Here is an 18872-nt window from a genome sequence, read left to right on the forward strand (position 1 = left end):
ATAACAGCTCATTCTGTATTGGTCTACCATCCTTGGTGTGCTTCTACTTTATGGTCCAAGATGGCTGCTCCACCTCTACCCAGTGAGTACAGCAAAATGGCTAGCAGGGAAGAACTAAAACAAGAAGGACACATTCATGTCTTTAAGAGTACAGGCTGGAAATTGGACAAGCCACTTCCACTTGTATCTGTTTGAACTGACACCTTGCTGCAAAGGAATCTGGGAAATGTAGTCTTTGTTCTGCATGGCCACGTGTCAAGCTAAAATTTAGGGTTCTTTCACTGAAGAAGAAAGTGAGAATGGATTTGGAGGAATGGGCCCTGGGAGGCAAGGGGCAACTTACAGACTTGTTCATATTTAACTCCAGCTATAACTATATTAAAGAAAACTTAAAAACTTGACAGGAAATAAGCAAAATATTTTAGGTATGGATATCTATGACTTCAGTTTTTTGTTTCTTTGAGCAAGATTGAATGTAGGTGGGAGTATTAGTCTGCTCAGGCTGCCATAACAAGCTACTATAGACTGGGTGGCTTAAACAACAGAAATTTATTTTGTCACAGTTCTGAAGGCTGGAAGTTCTCTGTTGTGTCTTTTTAAAAAAATTAATTAGTTAATTTATTTATTTTTGGCTGCGTTGGGTCTTCATTGCTGCACACGGGCTTTTCTCTTTAGTTGCAGTGAGCGGGGGCTGCTCTTCGTTGCGGTGGCTTCTCTTGTTGCGGAGCACGGGCTCTAGGCGTGCAGGCTTCAGTAGTTGTGGCACATGGGCTCAGTAGTTTTGGCTCACGGGCTCTAGAGTGCAGGCTCAGTAGTTGTGGCATGCGGGCTTACTTGCTCCGCGGAATGTGGGATCCTCCCGGACCAGGGCTCGAACCCTTGTCCCCTGCATTGGCAGGCAGATTCTTAACCACTGTGCCACCAGGGAAGCCTAAGGGTACTATTCCCATCTTGAGGGCCCAACCCTGATGACCTCATTGAAACCTAATTAGCTCCCAAAAGCTCCATCTCCAAATGCCATATTATTGGGAGTTAGGGCTTCAGTACATGAATATTGGGGGGCACACAAACATTTAGTCTGTATCAGTGAGGGTTATAATAGGAGATTGATTCTTACACACACACAGACATAGGATTTGCAAACTGGCACAAAATAGTCCATACTTCAAGTCCTGTAAGTGTAATAAAGTCCTGCTGTCTTTTTGGTGTTTGAAAAGTTCATCGGAGGCAATTTTGGCAATGTTGTAGGAGCAGGATGTGGCTCACCAAGTCAGGCTGTCAGCCAGGCAACCAAAGCCTTCTGAACCCGCAGAGGAACGTAGGACTATTTAGGGATTAAGCCTCCTGAAGAAGGGCTGGCTAGATTCTTATATACGCTTTAATGCAAGGGTGGGGAATGTCTCTAAAATATTTTATCCATTCACATACCTTGAATACAACTAATTTAACCTAGGAAAGCCTGTCTCTGGCATCTGTCATGCTAATGAACAAACTCCTAATTTCTACAGTGAAAACCCATTTCTAAAATTCATTATGCTAATTAACAAAGCTTGGGAGGTTGATGGGAGATCAAGATAGCTGAAACCTTATAGTGGCACCTCTGGAGGGTGGCCTTCTGATTAAATGCCTAGTTGACCACTCTGGGAGTATGAGTTCTTGATTTAGGGCAACTCACTTTAGGGCCCTAAAGTCAAGACTAGGGTTAAGACAGGTTAAGACTAATATTTGTATTACACTCTCTAAACTGGAATATGTGAAACTAAATTGCAGACATCCTACCATCATGAAATGACAGGCTTACCAATGTCCTAATTTACAGATGTCCTAGTGACCCACCCATGTTCATATGTGTAATGGGCTTCCTCTTCCTTGTTCATTGTTCTCTACTCTTTATCCCCCTTCCTCTTACCTGACATCCCAGCCCCGCTCCTGCCCTGAAGCCATTATGAAAAGCTTAGAGCTTTGGATCTATAGTCTCAGATACCAAGGAAAGGAAGAAACCCTTTCGAAACAAAAATAACCTAAGGGAGTTAGCTCCAGGACAGACTCCCAGTCAGATTGGCTTGAACGAAATGGCACAAATGATCCTCAGAGTTTTAAAATTTCCTTTTATCAGGCCATCTGCAGTTTAATAATAAAAAGTTACTTTTAATTACCTGGCCTCTTCTTTAAAAAGAAAATAGGCTCACTGCCTTTCCAGATGTGTTTGTCATTTGGATATGAATTAACATGTCTAGATTTTTTTTCCCCCTAGATTAAATGAGAATTTAATTGTGTCATCTTAAAGTGGCTTTTATATATGGCTACTGCCCTCCTTAAGAGCTAAGATCTGCTGTCATTGCAAAGGGGAATTAGGTAAAACTTTAAAGTCTCTGGGGGTGGCAAGTCACAGCTGGGGTGCTCAGAGCAGCATGAGGTTTACTGGAGTGCTTGGGAGGGAGAATTGTGTAAAAATAATGTCAGGATGCTCAAGGACAAATGTTGCTGACTGTGAATTTTTATCTGCTTTGGCCTGGACCTCAGGAAAGGAGGAATGGCCTTTCTTCTGTCTCTCCCTCCCTTCCCTAGTTCTTACTATTCAGAATTCACAAAGATGCTCTGAATAGTTAGAGGCAGCTCATGTGGATAAAAGAGGCTCTTGTGGACAATTCTGGAGACGTAACGACAACTTATAACCTTATTTCATGGAAATTTCCTACAACTGACCCCCTGGAAGATTTGTGGACCGAAGTCTATTTTTAAGTTGAGGACCTCCTGGTGGGCCGTGTCTTAGTTTTGACTTTAGAGGCCAGGACATGGCAGTTGTCTCAGGCGGCCGTCGTTTGTAGGTCACTGTCTTCATGGCATTGAGTTCACTGGCTAACCTATGATCCATTCATCATCATTAGAGAGCACTTGGTAAACATTCATGCTTAGCTGGGTTAAAATTAAACAGGCAGAGTATAAAGTAAGCAAGTTCTTGGTCCATGCTTTCCTAGGAGTTAAAATCTAAAACATGAGATTAGGAGAGAGAGAGTGACCCTGACAGTCCAGTCCCCTTCCAGCTCTTCCAGCTTGTTGTTTCTTTGTGTTGTCTAAAGAAGGAAGTGCGCACAGAACACTTATAACCCAGGCAGGTCTGTTTTCTCCACCCTGGAGAGAGTTCGAAGATTCACAGGCTCTGAATTAAGGAATGCTGCTTACATAGGCACTATTATTGGTTGAATGCAGTTTATGTTTTTGTTGCTTGTTTTATTTTGAGTCTGTTTTGGAATATGGAAGATTATAGTACTTGAAATATAGTGGTTTGAATCAAAACATGATTTGTTAGACATAGGATTAGATTTGAATAATGATGAACCCATTTCTCTTTAAGGAATTTACCCACACATACTCAGTATCCTCGCCATTTCTTGTGTGTTTATTTAAAATTTTCCATATGGCTTTCTAGTAAGATATAGGTCGATTTAGATTAAAAATACCTAGTACTTTACTTTCCTTGGGGAAAAAGATAGGTAAAGAATCCTAGTTTTAATACAGTATCCAAATATTGAATATAGCAGCCCTAACTTATAAAAAGAAACTGAGCAGAGAGATTGTTTTATGTTAATCAAACATCAGAGAGATTGTTCCTGCCTTAAAGTAACACAAGTCTGATTGAGTGGCAGAGCAGAGATTGAAATCTGGTTCCTTCTGCTTCCAAATCCAGTGTTTTTTTGCCTAATCTCTGACCAGCTGCTAAATGTCATGGCACCGTGCAGCGTGTATTAATAGGTAACACTTTTAAATTGCTGCTGGGAGTATCTTTTATTTATTTGTCTTTCTGTTCTCAGGGATGGAGGACTGAAGAGAGCCAAGGTGAAGGACACCTTTAAGGAAGAGCAGCAGAAGAACTACAGCAAGATGATTGTGGGCAATGGATCTCTCAACTCAGAATTAGACTGAATGCCACCCAGGCTTTCCAGAACTAGTCCTTAGAAATGGAATGTGGTGGAGTATTTTTTGGGGGGGAGGGCGTGTTGTTTTGTTTTACCGTTTTTGTTTTTATTGTTAATCTTTTCTACCCAGTGATTGTCTCTACCTCTTGATGCCAGAGGCAGAACCCACGGTGCCCTTTTGGCTTTTGTTGTTGTTATAGCATTGGCCTCATGAACTGTAAGGTAGTTTACTGAGTTTGAACAGATTCTCTTTTGTAAAATGATTATGTCATTGTAGATTGAATGAAATATTTGTACAGGAAAATGTGCTTCTAAAACACTTTGGGAACTCGTTGTGTTTAGAACTCATTGATATGGTAATTCTCAAGAAAATACCCCAAACTTTGTTCACGATTAGCTTTCTCACGCTCTTTCCTCCCACTCTCTTTAATCACTGAAACAGGGATTACACACGAGTTTGAGTTACTATCATGGTTTTGTTCTACTACAAGGTTGAAAAGAAAAATGGAAGACAGTATTTAGGAGAAAGGACAGCTTTGTGGCCACTTGATCTGAAAGTTGAAAGGAAATTAAATATTTTTTACTAGCGTGTTAGAAGAGACATCCTGTTTGGTGAGCTTTACCAAAGGAAAGTGAGTCCGCATGACTATGTGTGCACACTTATCCGCAGGCAACTTGCAAATAAACATACGTTAGCCAGCAACTAGTGATAAAGTTTTTGGTTTTCCCGTTTGTTTACTAAAGGTATATACCTAAGGCCTCTCCCATCTACTGATTTGTTTGATCTTGTAACTAAACACATTTCAGATAGGAGGAGCCTTTGACAAAACCACAGATCACACTGAGTGTCTTCAGCGGGGGTAGGAGTGAGTGAAGTGTGTGGCACTGTCCTTCCTCCTCCACCCCTTTGTCCTTTATTTCAGAACTTTCCCAGTTCCTTAAACAGGAAAATAAGTGGTAAAATTACCTTTTGGAAACTGAGCCTTAAGTTTTTTAAAGGAGAAAATACATGTTTCCCGACTCCGCAGAATAAGCAATATTGATAGCAATCTAGTGCAATCAGAGTGTTATTCCTCTTCTGGTAGCCATGTACAAAATGTGACACTGTCTTACGGTGAATATAAATAAACTCTATATTTCTAAATGTCTGTTGCATTATTTTCCCTGCACCTCTACCCTCTTACCCTCTTCTGATTTTGAGTAAGTTAAATTCTTTTCCATTACAAACAAGGATTGTTTGTTGTTTTTCATTTCAATGACAGAGTTAGATTTTCTGGGGCTGGAACATCTGGGAAATGAGAAACATGAACCGCTGGATTTGGTGTGTTTTTTCTTTTTTTTTTATTAGCCTAGTTGTCTGGACTCTGACCCTTGGATTCCGTTCTTTTGCAGGTGAACTCAGGCAACTCTCTCTTAACTGACTCTAGGTAGGCCTGCCCCAATGCTATCAGTGAGTATTCTTCTTATCAAGCTATAGGAGTTTGATCCCAAGGGAAGATTTGTGGAACAGTTGACCATCTTGGTCAGCTACCCTTCTTTTCTCACTTCCTCCCATCTTTTCCCTTTGTTCTTGCTTTTAACCTTTGCCCCCACCCAAAACAAAAACTCTCCTGAGGGTGAACTTGACCGAAAATCAGCAAATCCAAATATGTATGTTGGGGTGACTCTTTGTCTTATTTGTTTTTTCTCAGAAGATTTCCTTTTCCGTTTTCCTTTTCATATTCAATATAGCTTGAATTAATAAATCCACTTTATTAATTGGGTCAGTTCTCAGAAAAGCTGATAGAACAACTAACAGCTGTTTTGTTTGGACACTGATAATATGTATCTTTCCAAGGGCACTGTGAAAGTAATAATGCTGTCATGTATTCACTAGAAAATCTAATGCTATTTTAATCAGAACCTTCTTGTAGGTCTTTGACTTACACAACTAGTTTTCAGGTTGTTTTAGGAATTACGGTGTTACTGAAAACATGTTTTTAGAAAGCAAATACTGCTCAGATTTAGTTTATACTCCTTCTTTGGACTTGCCTTCCCTAATATTATTTTATACCCACTTTAGAAATATTGTGCCCGAAATATTGTGTGTATTCCTGAGTCTTCTGTAACTGTATTGGGATATCAAGGGTAGGCAGGATTTAGTAGAAAAATCCCATTAGGTAAGAACTTTCATCTAACCCTTGTACAGATTCATTCACTGAGCCTTGAGGTTACCTTTTTTTAGTCCTACCCTTTGTCTTGGTGACATTTATAGACATTGAGTTTCAGGAATGCCAAGGGTTTCTGAAATGTCCTGGTATATTCCGGGACTGGAAGAGCAGCCATGTCTGAATCAGCAAATACACTCAGAGCGTAGGGGGAATAGTCCCAGATCACAGCCTGGGACAAAGAACAGTGGCAAGGAAAGTTTTCTTGTATAAGCAGACTTTCCAAGGCCAACTCAACTTTGTCTTAGTGATTTGCCATTATCCCCTCGGTGCACATGCTGCGTTTGGGTTGTTCTGTTGATACCTGCAAATATATGATAAGGGCTATTGGTTTCTCGTGACTACAGAAAAGTTACTGTGGTCATGAGGGCTGCCTCTTGACCAGAGTTGCTCTCAGTCGTTGTTTCTGAAATACGGTACTTTCTTAAACGTGGTACTGCAGATCTAACCTGCTTCTTGCTGGGTCTGAGTAGCTTGTGCTGGGAGGCTGGCGGGGAGGATGGGATCTGGGATTGGTACCGAAAACTAGGGGCCCTATTAGGAACTTGACAAAAGCTATATGATTGCTTTTGTCTTTTTTTAACACTGGTTTCTAGCGAATTGACGCTACTGGTGTTTGATGTTTTTTTGGAGTAATGGTTAAGATGAGATAAAGAGTCATAAAGACATTTTCTAATTGTGGCTCTAGCACTCATCAGCTTTTCAGCCTTTGACAACTTACTTCTCTGATTCTCACTTGTCTTCTTTCTATTTATTGTGAAATTCTAGAACACACACAAATGTATATGAAGGTGTGCAGGTACACTTTAAGGGCAGTGATAAAAATAGATACCTGCATGCTTGTTACCAGGCCAATAAGTAGAACATGACTGGATCCTGGAAGGTATGAAAAATCACAAACTATTATTCCATTTACCATCAATGGACAGTAGGGTTCCTTTTAGCTTATTGTAAATATGCTTGCATATCTCTTTTTAGGTATGCGCAAGAGTTTCCCTAGTTGTTTGTATAGTAGGAATTAAGGCTGCTCCAGGATAGGGTATGAGCATTTCACCTTTAGCATAGAAGCAGCCAAACATTTCCAAAAAGGTTGTGCCATTTTACACAACCTAGCAGCAGTGTATGAGAGCAACACTTACATTTAGTGTAATAACATATTTGGATTTATTTTTAATCTTGTTTTGTGCTTTCTCTTTCTTCCATTTTTAAAAATCTCTCTCTTCTTCTTGCCCTCTACTGGATTTATTACTTTATCCATTTTCTCTACTTAAATTGGAGTCTAATGGTCTTAATTTATTTTTATTCTGTGGTTACCTTATAAATTTCAACTTGCATACTTATCAAAGTCTAAAATTGATCACTATCCTTATACTCCTGAATAATACAAGGACCTTGAATTCCAGTCATTCATTCCTCCTGCCAATTTATATGATATTATGCATTTTAATTACTTATATAATCCCACAAAATATCGTAGTCATTGTTGTCATCATCATTTTGGTTATTTTATATAGTCAGCGTTTACCCACATGTTGACCACTTTCTTTCTTATTCCTTACCTCTTTTATCTCAATCCTTCCATCTGGGATCACGTTCCTTATTGAGAGTCTGCTGGTGGCAAATTCAGTTTTTGTTTTCTGAAAGTTTATTTATTTTGTACACCTTCTTGAAAGTTGTTGCTGGATATAGAAGTTTATGTTTATATCAACAGTTATTTTTCTCTAAACACATTAAGGGTCATTCCATAGTTTCTATTGAGAAGTCAGCTACCAGGCATAAATATTACTTCTTTGAAGGTAATATTTCTTTGAGTGTATTTAAGATTATTTGTTTTTGTTATTTTACCACTTCACTATGATGTATCTAGGTGTGGATTTCTTGTTATTTATCTTGCTTGTGACTTGTTGTTTTCTCATCTGTGGTTTAGTATTTTTCGTCAATTTTCAGTTATCCCTTTCAATAATGTCTTTTTCCCATTTGCCCTCTCCTGTCTTTCTAGAAGTCTGCTTAAACAAATATTAGACTTTCTCACTGTATCCTACCTGTCTCTTAATCTCTTTTTCATATTTTCCATTTCTTTGCCTCTAGTTAGACTTCTTTCTGGACAATCTTATGATTGTACCATTTCACTAATTCTTCAGTTCTAATCTACTGTTCTGTCCCATCATTGAGTCTTTAATTTCAGTTTTTATATATATCATTTCTATGAGTTATATTTGATTTTTTTTTCCTAAATTGAAGTACAGTTGATTTACAATGTGTTAGTTTCAGGTGTATAGCAAAGTGATTCAGTTATTCATATATTGGGTTGGCTATAACATCTTACAGAAAAACCCAAATGAACTTTTTGGCCAACCCAGTATAGCTATATACATATAGATAGCTATTTATTTCAGATTCTTTTCCATTATAGGTTATTATAAGATATTGAATATAGTTCCCTGAGTATTTGATTCTTTTTCAGATGTGCTTACTCTTCAATAAGTTTTGAAGCATCTTACATGTATTGATTTTATATGTTTTTCCTACTATTCCAAAGTCTTCGATCTTTTGCGAGTCTGAGTCATTTTATCCCCCTGTGGCTTCTCATTAACGGAGTCATTTCTTTGTGTGGTTAGAGAATTTTTATGATGATGTCATCTTTGGAATTTTATCTGCCTTCAGGCCTTTAGATCAGGGATCAGCAGCCTACAGCCCATAGGCTAAATCCTGTGCTCTGCCTGTTTCTGTAAGATTTTATTGAAGACAGCCACATTTATTTGTTCACTCACTGTCTGTGTTTGCTTCTGCGCTACAGCAGCAGAGTTAAGTAGTTGCAACAGTGACTGGATGGCCCACAAAGCCTAAACTATTCACCCTCTGGCCCTTCACCTGGAATAGTTTGCCTACCCCTACTCTCGGGCACAGTCAATCCAGGACCACTTTAACTTACTGGCTTGAGATTTATTGAACCATGTAAATAGTGAGAATTTAGCCTGTAAACCCAAATGAGGCCATCTGGTGGTTTTGAATTCTCTGCATAATGTTTTTGAGATTCTTCCATGTTGTTATGTTTATAAGTAGTTTTTGCCTTTTAATTGCCAAGTGGTTTTAAATCCTTAGGGGGAATTATTTTTCCCTTTTACTTAGCACTAAGGTTTGACACAGACAATTTATCAGGCTGGCATCTGGGAGTGAGGGATGGATGATTTCTACTTTCTTCTTACTTAAAGGGTGTAGCCCTTTGAGATCCCACCCTTCAGAGAAGGGTTTCTAGTTAGACTTCCCACCTTGGGCTGGCCTTCAACTTTGTCTCTTGTCCCTTAGGTCCTTGAGGCTCTGGAAGCCACTGCTGAAGTTTGCTTGGCTCAGCCAACACCCTCAAGGTGAAAGCCAACAGCTGGCCTCTCTGCTCTGCTTATCTACTGGGATAACCTATCTTCCTTCAGTCTTTGGCTTGAGTGGTCATAACCTTCTTGCTAGTTTATGGAAGCCATCAAAATAATTTTCTTTTATCATATAGAAAGAGGGTGTGTACATGTTGGTAGAAATAAAAGTTCTAGAAAGCAACAACTTTCAAAAGAAATATAGTTTCTCTGAGTCATTATTTTAATATAAAGAACAAAAATACTTCTTTAGAATTACAACTTACTTTGAAAATTAAATACTCTGCTGAAGGCTTTTTATAAGTTGAAGCAATATACAGGAAGATATGGACCAACACAGGGAAAGTTATGAGGTTTTTAGCATCCATACTGCTAAAACCTAACAGCATGAAAGCAGCTGAAAGCAGGTGCAGTGGTATTTTCTGCATATTTGGGTGACTGGCAAGTTCTCTGACTGCCCATGTTACAGCCTTGGCTGGGGTCCCATCAAAGCCTTTGATGGCCCTTCATGGGAGTCAAAAATCCCCATTATGGGTGCCCCCTACTCTTGTAGGAAGCATATAGCAGTTCTGGCTACTTGTTGGCCTCTTGGCTCTATGTCTGGAAAAGATGCCCAAGATAGCTTTGAAAATAGAGTATTTATACTCTGTCTTGGTGAACTAAAATATTTTGAATCCCTTTGAGCTCTAAGCTATGATTAGGGTGTGAGATGTCTGGAAGACTGAGACCAAAGAGTCAGTCTCTTCACAAGGTGAAATATGATACTCATTACTATTAAAAATAAGTGAATTTAATTTATTTTGAGTAGAGTTGAAAATTGTGTCCCTTGACTTAAGTTCTTGCCAATTGTAAAAATCAACTGGGAACGAAAGCGTTCTTGGGAAAGCATTCACATTACTGTTTCTCAAGCTTTATAAAGTAAAACACCTGTATTTAGTGACTGCTATGTGTGGCTGTTCTGGGTCTGGGGACACAGCAATGACAAAGGAAGACAAAGTTGATGGGCTTACGGAAATCCACTAAAGCAGGTGGAAAACAGAAAAAATCAAGAAACATGTTTGGACAAAACCATCACAAGGAATTCAGAGTGATCTTTAATTTTTTTATATAAGCCTGGGATAGTAAATGCCTAAGCGTTCTTTAGAAGGAGTTTACAGGAAAGTATACTTCTCTTACAGCTAGAGTATAGCATCTGTGACTGGGAGAAGGGGGGCGGCTAATCTCTATGGAATGCACACCTGACAGTGCTCATTGCTGAGCAGACGAAAGGTTTGACCTTGGTTAAAGCTTGCTTATTATAGCAACCATCTGCTGATACAGGCAGCTCTGACATCTGGTTGTTACTAAATCAGGCACAAGTGAAAGAGTTCCAAACTTCCTAACTGGAAGGAATTTTCAGCGCTGATTGTTTAAAGCACGTTCTGAAATTGTTCCTGAAGAGCCAGAATTTTGTTCAGGATGGGGCAGAGGAAGGACTTATCCAGCAGGTTCTACAGTAATTTGGTTAACCAGTAGAGGGACGAATGAGATGCTGTAGCTTTGCCCAATAAATCCGTTGGTTTAATACCTCTCTTTTGAAAATGCTTCTATTAAACAGTGATTTTGTTTAGATATTTAACACATACTTTATGAAATGTATACGATGATTCACTCTGCTGGTACTGAGGCTCTGTGCTGCCCAAGACAGGAATCCACATTGCAGGAACTTAGAATCTGGACCTGAAGACGAACACCACTAACCACAAGAGGAAGTGGCAAGGCAAGGCCTTTTTTTTTTTTTTTTTCTGGCCCAGGAGCAAAATGCTGTGGAGTCTGAAGAAGTGGTTAATGCAGGGGATGAAAGGGGGTGTGGAAGGGAGGACATTTGAGCAGCGAGCTACAGAGGGTAAGTGCTCTCTGATGAAATTAGGGAAAATGCAGGTGACTGGATTCCTTGTTCTGCATGTGCACCTACATGCACCACGCCCTCCCTTCCCCCCGCCCAAACAAAACAAAAAATTCAATAGGAGAGGGTTGTTTATAACCACAGAATTGTTTGCCTCTGAAACGTTTCCTGTTCTTATTTTTGGAGCCATTTATTCTTTCTCACCGTTACTACCTGAGCCCAAGCAGTCATCGTCTTTCACCTGGGCTACAGTAAGAGTCTTCCAACTGATTAATCTGCCTCTGCTCGTCTCTCCAAAATAGTCTATTTGATGAACTGCAGCTGGTCTGATCCTTTAGCATCGTAATCGAATCATGTCATTTCCCCCTGAAATGAGTCCTGTGGGTCCTTCCTCCATGGACGTTCTCTGGCCCCTTCACAGGCTCTGACACCTGCTCTGGTCCACCGCAGGCTTCTGGCCACCAGCATGGGGCCCACCTTACTCTGCACCACCTGTGGCTTTAGGACTGAAGGGTTCAGGAAAGGGAGAAGCAGAGAAAGGGGAAGTAGAAGAGCCATTCCCAACTTTTTGAATTTTGGGACGGTGGGGGGTTGCTTAGTGGTTGCATATTGTATCGTTTTTCAACCTTTACTTTCAATCTTACATGTTTCTTTAAATTACACATACATAAGTATACATATTCCATGTCTCTTTAAATAACTGGGTGACTTTCCTGGATAAATTCTAATTTGGCTTTAATGAACAAAGAATATTAAAGATGTTTTAGGACTGTGCTTTCTTTTGAAAACTGAGGTCTGATACTACTGCGATGCAGAGGGTAAATGTTATTACTTTTACCCGTATTCTTTCCTGTTGTTGCCATGTTACAGTATAGGGCAATCGATTTCCTCTGCCACAGAGGTTGGTACATCCCCCCAAGGATGGCCAGTTAGAGGACTTCCTTTGTTCCCAGGGTGTACACATGACCTACGAGTGTCAAGGAGAGTCTTTTGAAAGAGCAAAAGGGATATAGAGAGATAGCTTCTTATTTTTTCTGAGATTGGAGAAAGAGAACCATGCAGATCTAAAGATCTTGGGGATCTTCTTTGCTGCCACATGGAAAGTACCTTGTGAGAATAAAGCGAACATAGAGGAAAGGAGAGAAAAAGCGAGACCCATCCTGATGGTATAGTTTGATACCCTTCATTCACTCATGCCTGAAGCCAGAAAACCCTATGAATTTCCAGATACAATAGTCAATAAAATCTTTTCCTCCTACTTAAGCTAGATGGGTTCACATTTAGAGTGAGTTCAAGTTTACAGCTATAGTATGTTGAAAATGAAACAGTCTTAAAACAAATGGTTTTATAAAAATGTATGTATAGTATTTTATACGTATACATGTACATACACAAGCACTTTTCTCTTTTTAGCTAGGGAATTCTTTTCTTTCCCCCCAACTGAAATTGCCCTTAGAACTTCAAAAGATAATACTTTCATTGGATCAGGGATAGGATTCCAGATACCCAGAGCTCCATTCACTCGGTCTCCTTTTGCCTCCATTGATACTCTGGGGCAACCCTGTGAAACCCTAGGGCTCTGCAAGACAAAAGGGAAAGCTCAGGCTTGGAGCAATGAATACGCATTTTTTGAAAAAATTATTTTTGGCTGCATTGGGTCTTCGTTTCTGCGTGCAGGCTTTCTCTAGTTGCGGCGAGCAGGGGCTACTCTTCGTTGCGGTGCGCGGGCTTCTCATTGTGGTGGCTTCTCTTGCGGAGCACGGGCTCTAGGCGCGTGGGCTTCAGTAGTTGTCGCTCATGGGCTCAGTAGTTGTGGCTCACAGGCTGTAGAGCGCAGGCTCAGTAGTTGTGGCATGCGGGCTTAGTTGCTCCGCGGCATGTGGGATCTTCCCGGACCAGGGCTCGAACCCGTGTCGCCTGCATTGGCAGGCGGATTCTTAACCACTGTGCCACCAGGGAAGCCCCTGAATATGCATTTTTAAGGAATTTCCCTTTCAATTAAGTAGGGCCTAATTTTTATTTATTTTTATTTTTTATTGGGGTATAGTTGCAAGTAGGGCCTAATTTTAATGGTTTAAATATAAAGCAAGTTTGGGATTGACATATATAACTAATATGTATAAAATAGATAACTAATAAGAACCTGCTGTATTAAAAATAAATAAAATAAAGCTAGTACAATAAACCTTGCTGACAATGTTTATAGAATTTAAATGTCTCCCTCAGAGTACTTTTTTGGACAGCATCAACTATTGAGCTAATTAAATATTAGCGTAATTAAACCTGAGTCTAGCTAAGATAGATAATTGTGTCCAGGAGCTTCTGGCAGCTTCCTGCTTGATGCAGAACTCCTGTCTGAGGTAGAGAAGCCAGTGTGGGGCGTTACCCCAGACAATGGAGGCCACAGAGGCATGGATTCTTTCAGCAGCTGCAGAGCACAAAATCTCTGGTCAGGGCCAGGGCAGACAGCCAGCCAGTCTGAGGCAGGGCAGAGTTATCACAAACTCACAGGAAGTAGAGGAAGACGTTCCAGAAGTCTCCCTCTCCCCTTTTAGAGTGACCTGGAGAAAAAGAACATTTGAGGCCTCGAATATTTCTCGTTGTTAATCTATACCTGATTCCACCCCTATCGCCTGAGGCAAGTCCCCATGTTCAACAGTAAACACACACATTTTGTAATGCTGCAGAGTGGTAGATTTTGGCATAGAACACAACGCTGACCTGAACATAAAAGGTGTGATTGAATAGACTCTCAAAGGGGTTTAATAATACTGGGAGTTAGAGGTTCCACAATGCTATAGTTACACTTTGAGGGGGACCAGTGAGAAGGCAGGTATCAGTGCTTTTCTTCTGTAAACAAACCCCTATTTTTAGGAGAGAATGCTGATCTGCAGGAATACAACTCTCAGAAAATCTCAGAATGTGTAAACCATGACAGCTTTCCATAAAGCAATGTAGCAAGTAACCCTTTTCCTCACTGTACCCTGGGAATCTCAGTCTGTATTCAAGCAAAACATTTTGGTTTTCTTTTTGACCTTGTTTTCTCTCCATCTTTTCTTTCTTCTATTTATACTGTGACCCCAACACTCAGTCTGGCTTTGGTTGCCTGTGCTCAGTTCATTTTGCTTCGCTATTTTTAGCACATCATTGAGGTAGTTTTGGATGGAAATCATGTGTCTTGGCAGCACAAGTCATTCAGCTAACAAAAGGCATAGTCATCACTGAAATGACACCAAGTCAGATTTTTTTTTTTTTTTTTTTTTAAGTGTAGCGTTTTCCAGGTGGTTATGTGAATTCTAGTGAGATTTGCTTTGGAGCAAGAAGCATTTACTTCCTAGTACTGATCTCATTTCTTTCTAAAGTGGTCTCATCAAATAATTGCATACATCATTAGAAGAAAATCCAGTTTCATAGACACAAGCCAAAGTCTGAGGCCAAAAGTTCAACTTCGTCTTCTACTAAGAAAGTAAGTAATGTCATATAAGCAACTTCCTTTTTTTTTTAAAATAATGGGAAATTGCTACATGGCCAAAAGGTCTTAAATTTCTTCCTTCTCTCAACTCCTAATAAATTCCAATTCAGGAGATTTTGTTCTGCTGTTGTCATATTATATTTACAGATGAAATTGAGAGAGTGGATCATCTTGTGACAGTTCAAAATACTTTGGATTAATCACCTGTCCTATATCTATAGTTCAACTTTCTGAACAAAAGCTTGGGGACATTGATTCATTCATTCACTCAGTGGTCACTGAAGTAGAACTTTTCCTGACAACCCTCTGACTGGACAGAAACAAATGTTAATTTTCCACGTTGGGTGTCTCACCTGTTGGTCTGTGGGTGTGGCCGTGGGGCAGGTGTTAAGGTTGCCTGCAGATCTTTTTCTGGTCTTGAGGTAGATGTCCCCAGCCTCTCATTGTGGTGGTTGGAGCGTGGCCTGTGAGCTGGCTAGTAGTGCTCTCATGGAGGGACTGGATGCGGACCCAGCCATGCTGGCAGTTGCCGACACACACTGACTTGTTTGTCAGTGGCCAGTGGAAGTGGTTGGCGTTTGAAGACTCCTGAGTTCAAACAGGGGTAAGGGAGACTGTGTTTCTCTTTGCTTGTCCCCCAGTGTTGGGTTTCCCACTAAAGCCACTAGATTCATGTAATTTCCTGGAAGAGAAAGGAACTTGACCTGCTTCAACAGGTGTCTGTTTGAGCCACACAGCCAGGCATGTGGTCACCTGCCAGATGTGCCTCTCTTAATCTTTTGAATTGAAAAAGTAGGTGTCATTGCTACTGTGAATTCTGTATACCAGGAACTCTAACCCTGCAATGTAAGAATTATTATCCTCATTTTCAGGTGAAGAAAAGTGAGGTCCACAGAGGGTAGGGGTCCTATCTAAGGCCCCACAGCTTGAGAGATGGTATATATTTAAGATATTTCTCTCATACATATTTAACTGCTTTATTTTTCAAATTTACTACCCTCCTCATCATTTGTTTTCCTTAATTCTGGTGGTTTGCCTTGGAGTTCTAATTGCTTTTCTAATTTATTGATACTGTATGTCCTTTGGTTCTTCTGTCTCACCTTTGTCTCCCCATCAACTTGGCTGGCAACATCTGAACCTTCTTTACACTCTCCAGCCCTCTACACACAACTGGATTCTTCCTTTAAGATCACTCCCTTATTTTCTTCTTCTCTGTCATCACCATTCAGGGAGTGTTCAAACCTTTTCACTCTGTTGCTAGATTACAGTAGTCTTAGAAATAAAATTCTCCAAATATGAAGTCACCATTAGATTCAGCTTCCTAAAATACCCTTTTCTATGAAAAGGTGTCCTTGTTCCTTATTAGGTGCCAAATGAAGGCCAGTTCCTTAGCTTGAAATTCTAGGCTCCCCACAATATGTTTCCAAACTACCAAAATTCTTATTTATCGTCTTTCCTCTGGGTAGATGTGTATACTTGATGTTTCCAAAACATCCCACAGCAAAAACTATCTATTGTCCCCACATTTATTTTCTTCCTCCTTCTTATTGACAGAACCCCACTTTTATTCAAGATATCAGCATACTCAACTGAAAACTGTAACTCTCAGTCTCTGTTGTAACCAGGTATAGCTATGGGACTGAGTTCTTGTTAAGAGGACATCAGTCCAAGTATTGGGTGGGACTTCTGGGGAAGCATCTATAAAATAAATTTTTTCTTCCTAGCTGCCTAGTTTGGGGTTGTGCTGGCTGGAGCTCTAGTAACCATCGTGGACCTTGAGGACAAGAGCCACACTCTAGACCAAGCAGACCAGAGATCTGGAAGGAATCTGGATCTCCAGTGACTCTGTGGATCTATATTATGAGCTCAGCTTTCAATGTTATTTGAGCCATCATTTTGTTCTTTTGTTATGTGAAACTGAACCCAGTACCAACTGATACACATGCTTTGTGGAAGACATAGGGTAACATTTAGATGGTCCTTGAAGGAAGAGTAGGATTTAAACAGACAAGAAGAGTAAAGAAACATCACAGTCAAGGGGATAAAATAGTAATAAATACCCATTAAATTTACAGAGTACTTTATAGCTTATAGAGTGTATTCACATCCACTATTTCATTTGTTCCTCATAACAACTGTGTATGTTATATGCAAATATTATCCACATTATCATAGATAATAACTTTGGAATCCAAAGCTGGACACATAATTAAATAGAAGGAACACTAGATTCGTAGTCAGGAAATCTGGGCTTGAGCTTCTTTTTGTGACGGACAAATTTTAAGATAGCCCCCATGTTCCCTTTCCTGATATTCATGTTTTTGTGTAATCCCTTCCCCTTGAGTGTAGGTGGACCTGTGACTTGCTTCTAACCAGTAGGATATAGCAAAGGTGATGAGATTTTACTCCCATGATTACATTACATTGTATATCACTCTGTCTTGCTAGCTGACTTACTCTAGAGTCTTTCTTCATTGCTGGCTTTGAAGAAGGAAGCTGCCGTGAATCCTGCAGCTGGAAGCAACCAAATGCTGCTAAGAACCATGTGAGTGGGAAAGTGGATCCTTCCCTAGTTGAGCCTCCAGATGAGCCCACAGCCCACACTGACATCTTGACTGTAGCCTAGTGAGACTCTGAAGCAGAGACCAGTTAGCCCATGATCAGATTCCTTACCCAGAGTAACTGTAAGAAAACTAATGGGTGTTGCTTTAAGCTACTGAGTTTGTTGTAGTGTGTTGTGCAGAAATAGATAGCTAATGCACTTACCTACTAGTTGTGCAGGTTTGAGGTAAATACAAAACCTCTCTCTCATGGCAGAGATGATTATTCACCATAAGTTATGCTCTCTCTTCCACCAAATGGCATCATAACTGAGAAGTGGCTGCCAACCAGGAGCTACATTGCTCAGTGACCCCTTGCTTCTAGGTGGAGCCATTAACTGGTTCTCACCTAGGAGATATGAGTGGAACTCATTTGAGTCACTGCCAGGAAGAGGTTGCTTAGAAGAGGGTGGGTTTCTCCACTCTCTCCTTGTCTGTCTGCTAGCTGGAGGCAGGAGACTCCAAGGTCCTAGGGCCTTATAGAGCCACAAGACAGAAGGAGCCCAGGCTCTTCAATCATCTCATGCTGGAAAGCTAATCAGTGTCCAGGAATACCTGCCTTACGCTGTTACATGAATGTGAAACAAACCTTATTGTGTTAAGCCACTGATGTTTTACAGCTTATTTATTATAGCCCTGCTTTTCCCCTAATACAGCATCAATTTTCTTATCTATAAAATGGGCATAAATTTGTTGTGAATGAAATAATAATATGTTTGAAACACTTACTAAATTGTAAAATATTATGCTAACATGAGGTGTTAAAAGTATCTTCACAGAAAACTCTAAGATGTAAATAGGGAAGGAATTATTTCTTTTTTCTTTTTTTTTTTTTTTACCCTGATTACATTTCTTTGTTTTTAACACCTTTATTGGAGTATAATTGTTTTACCATGGTGTGTTAGTTTCTGCTGTATAACAAAGTGAATCAGCTATACATACACATATATCCCCATATCTCCTCCCTCTTGTGTCTCCCTCCCACCCTCCCTATCCCACCCCTCTAGGTGGACACAAAGCAACGAGCTGATCTCCCTGTGCTATGTGGCTTCTTCCCACTAGCTATCTATTTTACATTTGGTAGTGTATATACGTCCATGCTATCTCTCACCTCGTCCCAGCTTACCCTTACCCCTCCCTGTGTCCTCAAGTCCATTCTCTATGTCTGTGTCTTTATTCCTGTCCTGCCCCTAGGTTCTTCAGAACTTTTTTTTTTTTTAGATTCCATATGTATGTGTTAGCATATGGTATTTGTTGTTTTTCTCTTTCTGACTTACTTCACTCTGTATAACAGACTCTAGGTCCATCCACCTCGCTACAAATAACTCAATTTCATTTCTTTTTATGGCTGAGTAATATTCCATCATATATATGTGCCACATCTTCTTTATCCATTCATCTGTTGATGGACATTTATGTTGCTTCC

General features: G+C 40.1%; 1 protein-coding gene across 2 annotated transcripts in view; it reads left to right on the forward strand.

Moving 5' to 3' along the window:
- The window catches only part of GPAT3 (glycerol-3-phosphate acyltransferase 3), a 57195-nt gene extending 52196 nt beyond the window's left edge, over window positions 1-4999 (forward strand). For both annotated transcript variants that reach the window (XM_030878071.2, XM_030878074.2), the window contains one exon: window positions 3813-4999. In XM_030878071.2, the coding sequence (XP_030733931.1) occupies window positions 3813-3924 (112 nt within the window). In that variant the 3' untranslated portion in view covers window positions 3925-4999. The remainder of the gene's footprint in view (window positions 1-3812) is intronic.
- The last annotated feature ends 13873 nt before the right edge of the window (window positions 5000-18872 follow it).

Source organism: Globicephala melas, chromosome 5, assembly GCF_963455315.2.
Source record: "Globicephala melas chromosome 5, mGloMel1.2, whole genome shotgun sequence".
Taxonomy (NCBI): Eukaryota; Metazoa; Chordata; class Mammalia; order Artiodactyla; family Delphinidae; genus Globicephala; species Globicephala melas.